This window comes from Cyprinodon variegatus, unplaced genomic scaffold (genome assembly GCF_000732505.1).
Source record: "Cyprinodon variegatus isolate N-32 unplaced genomic scaffold, C_variegatus-1.0 Scaffold555, whole genome shotgun sequence".
Classification (NCBI taxonomy): Eukaryota; Metazoa; Chordata; class Actinopteri; order Cyprinodontiformes; family Cyprinodontidae; genus Cyprinodon; species Cyprinodon variegatus.
Window position 1 is genome coordinate 442,366 of NW_015151008.1, and position 5,955 is coordinate 448,320.

A 5,955-nucleotide genomic window follows, 5' to 3' on the forward strand; every position below is an offset into this window, starting at 1 on the left:
AACATTAGCCTACCTTGCTATCACCATGCTAACATTAGCCTACCTTGCTATCACCATGCTAACATTAGCCTACCTTGCTATCACCATGCTAACATTAGTCCACCTTGCTATCCCCATGCTAACATTAGCCCTCCTTGCTATCACCATGCTAACATTAGTCCACCTTGCTACCACCTTGCTAACATTAGCCTACCTCGCTATCACCATGCTAACATTAGCCTACCTTGCTATCACCATGCTAACATTAGTCCACCTTGCTATCACAATGCTAACATTAGCCCTCCTTGCTATCACCATGCTAACATTAGACTACCTCGCTGTCACCATGCTAACATTAGCCTACCTTGCTATCACCGTGCTGATATTTGCCCTCTTGCTATCACCATGCTAACTTAGCCTACCTTGCTATCACCATGCTATCAGCCCTCTTTGCTATCACCATGCTAACTTAGCCTACCTTGCTATCACCATGCTAACATTATCCCACCTTGCTATCACCATGCTAATATTAGCCTACCTTACTATCACCATTGTAATACTGTCTGAGGATTATAATGTTTAAATGTGTAAAACTCTTAAAATTAAAAATAGCAAAAATATGCAAACAAAACTTATTCTTTTCAGACACAGTGTTTGAATATGTTTTGGAGTATCTGTATTCCTGACAGCCCGACAGTAACAGCTGCTTTGATTGGACGGCACCAATTTGCTGATTTGCTGATTCGATCAGATGGGCTGTTTGACATTTGGACTGATGGTTCCATTCTGCGTGTTTCAGATTAACCACTCATTACATTGACAGCTCTAATAATAACTCAAAATGATACTGAAATCCAGTCGATATGCAGAATTTTGTTAGTGTAATGACGTGTTTTTAAGTACATTTACTTTCTTATTTGAGGCAGCTTGTTGTCGAATTTCCCTCACAAAACACAACCAGTTATAATTACAATCAGTAAAACCTTTTTTATAGATGAACCCACAGGGGGGTTCTTTACTCTGAAGGCATTCAATCATCTAGTGAAATGTTTAGATTCTTTTCCCCACTTCTGCTGATATATTTCTACATAGAACAATAATAGAAAACTTTGTGGCAGCTAATTGAAATCATTTATAGCTAATTCTACATCATTATTAATTCCATTGTTATTAACCTTATATCTACTTCACCAGATGTTGCTGGTGATTTCACAGTTATCATTATCTGCAGTATTGTTGACTTTTGCAGTTCTGAGAGTAGTGAGCGCTCCTCTGCTTTTGTTTGAATCTATGTGCATAAAAAATTGTAGGAACAAAGGAAGCTTCATAGCTGCCTCGTTTCAATGCTCCGCCCCCTTTAGCAGCTGAAGAGCTAAATTGGTCTGATGGTTTGTTTCCAGGAGTCCAAGTTAGACTGAAAACCTGGAGTGATTGTTTATAGACTGTGGAGGATTTAACTGACAGAGGAAGTTTGTTCTGACAGAACAGAATCCAAACAGAGCAGAACCCCTCACCCTAAAGGCCTGGTTATCGTCCAGCAGCAGTGTGTCGCAGTGAGGTTGTCGCAGTTATTTTTGATTTATGCCCAATATTGAAGCGTGGTCTGCGCTATTTTATTCTACACCACAACGCCAGAGGGCCAATCTGGAACTAGCTGTGGGTCTAGATACGGCAGAGGCGGTGAGGAAGTGGGGGCAAGTTTGTGACATGAGGGCCAAAACGACCAATCAGAGGCCTCCTGTTTGCGCTCACTTATAGTTTTGGAGAGGAGCAGCAGAGAGTCTGCAGAAGGGTTGGGGGAACATTTGCGTTCACTGCGACACACATGCAGACGACCTATAAATCAGCCCTAATCCTTCGGTCCGCTGCAGCAGAACCTGTTGGTACCGTCTGTGTGTTTCAGCCTCCAGCTGTCGAGTTTTCTCCTCCAGTCGTTCTCTGTCTCTCCTCAGTCTGTCCTTCTCCTTCTTCTCCTCCTCCTCTCTCCTCTGCACCTCCTCCAGCTGCAGACGCAGGGAGCTGGACGCCTCCTTCTCCCTGTCACAGTAACACAGATCAGAGGTCCTGGAGTTAAAATGGCCCCTTAGACATAACATCAATGATGGGTAAATGGAGGTCTGATGATCCAGATCTCAGTTTTTCCAGTAAAAAAAGGAAGTTTTTATAAATAAATTATAAAATTGACTTTAGGGATTTCAGATGTAGTTTTCAAACATAGATGGTATCAGATATTTATGGGTTAATGAGGCATCTTGAAGCGTTTGGACACATTGCCAAACTGTATTGATGCTGCGTTGATCCTGTCTCACAGAACACTGACACCTGCTGGACATTTAAAGACACTACAGGCAGCTGATTGGACTAAACTGAATTAATTTAATGACCTAGTACAATGATAGAACTGAAGTTATTATAGGTTATATTGTATTATTTCACATCTATGTTTAAATTGAAAATATATTTGATATTTTTAGATGCAGCCAATAAATAAAGTAAACATATATCATAACGTGAAAATTTAGGGGAAAATGTGAATAAGGATGCTGCTGGACTAGGATTTAAAATCATCATTTTAAAACAATGAGTACAGTAAAAACAATAAATAAACTAAGAATCAACTGGAAATTAACTTTAATTCATATAAGCTGGGTGATAACTGAGAGGAAAAGGATGAAAAAATGAGAACATCTAAATAAAAACGCAACGGCTGAAACGTTCCTGTTCCTTTTAGGCTCCAAAATTCTTCATAATTTAAATGATAAACCACAAAAAAGAAGATAATTTTTTTAGCAGGTGGATCATGTTGACAGATACGTTTTTAAGCTCAGTTTAGTGACTCAGTCAGTCAGAAAAAACTCCTGGTTTGGTTGCTCTATGGGCTCCACGTATGCTTCCACGCATCGTTGTGAAAGGACCCATCACTAGTGTAGGAGCTCCGTCCAGCAGGGGGCAGTGCAGCATGGAGGCTACCTGCTCAGAGCGTCTAGCGTCTTCTTCAGCTCCTGCTGCGTTCTCAGGCTGTTCTCCTCCAGCTGCTGGTTCTCCTCAAGCTGCTGGTTCAGTCGGAGCTGCAGGGCGGTTTGCTCCTCGCCGAGCCGACGCAGCTTTAGCTCCGCCCCCTAACACACACACACACACACACACAGACTGAGCGAGGTCAGGTCCTCTGGTTGATCCATAAAGCTTTGAGCCACTGACCTGCAGCTCCTCATGCTTCCACTGGAGGGTGCTCTCGGTCTGAGACAGGACTGACAGCAGGGAGGACAGGTCCAGGCTGAGGACGGCGTCCATGGAGACGCTCAGGGTCTGACTGCTGGTCCTGCTCAGGGCCCTGGACTGAAGGCAGAACATGAACATGGATCCATGTGATCGCTGCATGAAACGCTGCCTCTGATTGGAGGAGAAGCTCACCATCCTGACCACAGCCTGACCCACTGACTGCAGCCTCCTCTCTGACTCCCTCAGCCTCTCCACCTCCTTTTTGGCCTCCTCCTTCTCTCCGTCTGCAGCCTGCAGGGAGCGACTCAGCTCCTCAACCCTGAAACATACAGGAGGTGAAAGGAGGAGGAGATCTACGCCTCCTGCAGAACCTCAGGATCCAACATGATGCTAACCTTTGTTCCAGCTGCAACACCTCCGCCTCCTGGAGCAGCTTTAACTCCACTGTTTGCTCCTTCTCTTTCACCTCCTCCTCTTTCAGCTCTCCTAAGGTGAAGGTTCCCAGTGTGGAGGGAGAGAGCTGAGGGGGAGAAGCTGAGGAGTTGGAAGAAGGGAGAACGAGAGTAGAGGATAGAGGAGGAGAGGAGGAGGAGGGAGGAGGAAGGTCAGAGGGTTTGGGCCTCAGTGAGGAGCAGACGGAGTCACAGCTGAGGAGGAGAGATGATGAGAACTTGGAGAACTCTGCTCTGAGCTGCCAGAGATCCCTGGAGGAGCAGAAAGGAGGGAACCAGAACAGGGAGATTAACCTTTGACCCTCAGGTTACTCACTCTGACGCCGTGATGTCAGCGGCGGACAGGATGCACTCACCTGTCAGCGGCTGTTCTCACTGTGTGACAGTGTCGCCTCAGATCCAGCACAGACCTCCAGACTGACAGGAGGCGGTCCTGGTTCTGACCCACATGACCCTGAAAACAAACCATCACAGCGTTAGCTTGATTTGTTCGGACCTCAGGAGACCGAACCGTCTGCACACCTCCTTCTCTCTCTGCCAATCAGCCGCTTTGCGCTCCGACTCCTCCACGGCTCTGGACCAATCAGCAGTCAGCTTCTGGAGGTCCTCTCTCAGCGCCTGGTTCGTCTCCTCTGATTGGCTGAGCTGGTGACGGAGGAGAGCGTTGGTGTCGGTGAGGCTGGAAGACCTGAGGAGGAACAGAGAGGAGGAGCTTAGAGGTCAACTCTACTGGAGGCGCTAGTGACGGTGAGATGAAGCCTCATGAGGCATTTGATCAATGATCCCCACAGTTCATGAAGCTTCATGTGAAAATGTCACCACCTACTGGTGGAAAGCAGAACTACAGTTAGTAATACAAACTGATTTTTTTGCTACTGTTTTTCTTTTTTTTGTTCATGATTGGTGTTTGTAAGAAAATCTTTTGTACGTTTTTTGTATGTTGATGTCTTAGAAGAGAAAAATCACTTAAGGTTCACTGTTTTTCTGCTATTTTAGTGAAATAAGCTCAAGCTGTAAACTGTGAAAGTGTTTGTGCAAATTGGGCAATGATGAGCAAAATGAATGGTTATTTTTATTCAACCATAATAGTTTTCCAGTTTTTGGTTTTAATCTGGTTGGAAGTTATGTGTTCAACTAATCTGTTGGTTAAACCAACTACTGTAATTTGGCAGTGTTTTTTAGCTAATCTATATTTATACTAATGCAAACCAATAAAAATCAGTCACTTTACCCAAAATTATTGTTGTGTTTATCGCAACTTTGAAAAGTCTGGGGAGGAATTTAAACCAACAAATTCAGGATGGGAAGTTCATGACTTACAGCAGAAACCACTAGCAAGGCTGCATCTCACCAGAAAGTAATACTAGTTAATGTACTAACTAATGTTACAACTGTAACCAGTAGCTTGCTCAGATTTTGATCATTACATTGTTTAATCTGAGCAAAATAATTTTCACCAACTAGATTGGTTGTTTTTGCAAACAATCTATTCTTAGAATCTATCCAAACTCCGTCCAGCTCTCCTCCAAACATATCTTAACTGAACATGGAGGCTGTTTAAATGGCTGCTGAAGTTCGGGGTGAGCGGAACCACTTCCTGAAGCGGTCACATGGTACGGCGGGGTAGCGAGGCTTCGGACGTCAACTTTTTTGGCTCCTCCCCCAAATAAAGCAAGCCTCTATACATGCCTAGCGGAAACGCCTGGCTCATCTCATGACATTACTAATAGTTACACACAGAGACACACCTCTGCTGTTCCTCCTCCAGCCTGATGAGGGCGCTCTCCAGGGAGTCGCTGTGTTCATCTCTGATTCTCTGCTGTAAAACAGACACATGTCAGCTGCTGATCACAGAAGGTTCTGCTGCAGGCTGGTTCTGGTTCTGGTTCTGACCTCAGAGCTCCGTAGCCTGGACTGTTCCTCCTGCAGCTGCAGATCCAGATGCTGACAGCGATCTCTGTACTCCAACACCTGCAACATCCACAAACATCTGCATCTGAGCGCTTCGCTGCCTGCTGAGGCTGCAGCTCCTCCTGCTGCTCCACAGCGCCTCCTTCAGCCTCACCTTGTTCTGCAGACGGTGGATCAGCAGCGCCTGCCTGGCCTCCCTCTCCCTCCACTCCCTCAGCTTGGTTTTCCACCTCCTCTGCTCCTCCTCGTGCAGGGAGAGGTTCAGAGAAGGATTCAGAGTCTGGCAAAGCTGGAAGAGACAAAAACCTTTAGAGAACCTTCATCACCAGAGACCCCGCCTCCTTATGGAGTTTAAGGAAAAGATATATTCAGAATTCAAACGTCTGAAAGTTCT

At 45.3% G+C, this 5,955-nt stretch overlaps 1 protein-coding gene across 1 annotated transcript in view; it reads right to left on the reverse strand.

Annotated features, from left to right (window-relative positions):
• LOC107095544 (trichohyalin-like) overlaps positions 1-5,955 on the reverse strand; it is a 27,412-nt gene that overhangs the window by 14,755 nt on the left and 6,702 nt on the right. Inside the window, exons 4-13 of the mRNA XM_015391680.1 lie at positions 5,716-5,850; positions 5,544-5,621; positions 5,399-5,469; positions 4,173-4,338; positions 4,007-4,104; positions 3,594-3,902; positions 3,391-3,517; positions 3,178-3,315; positions 2,950-3,098; positions 1,867-2,016 (exon numbers count right to left, since the gene is read on the reverse strand). Coding sequence (XP_015247166.1) covers positions 1,867-2,016; positions 2,950-3,098; positions 3,178-3,315; positions 3,391-3,517; positions 3,594-3,902; positions 4,007-4,104; positions 4,173-4,338; positions 5,399-5,469; positions 5,544-5,621; positions 5,716-5,850 — 1,421 coding nt within the window. The remainder of the gene's footprint in view (positions 1-1,866; positions 2,017-2,949; positions 3,099-3,177; positions 3,316-3,390; positions 3,518-3,593; positions 3,903-4,006; positions 4,105-4,172; positions 4,339-5,398; positions 5,470-5,543; positions 5,622-5,715; positions 5,851-5,955) is intronic.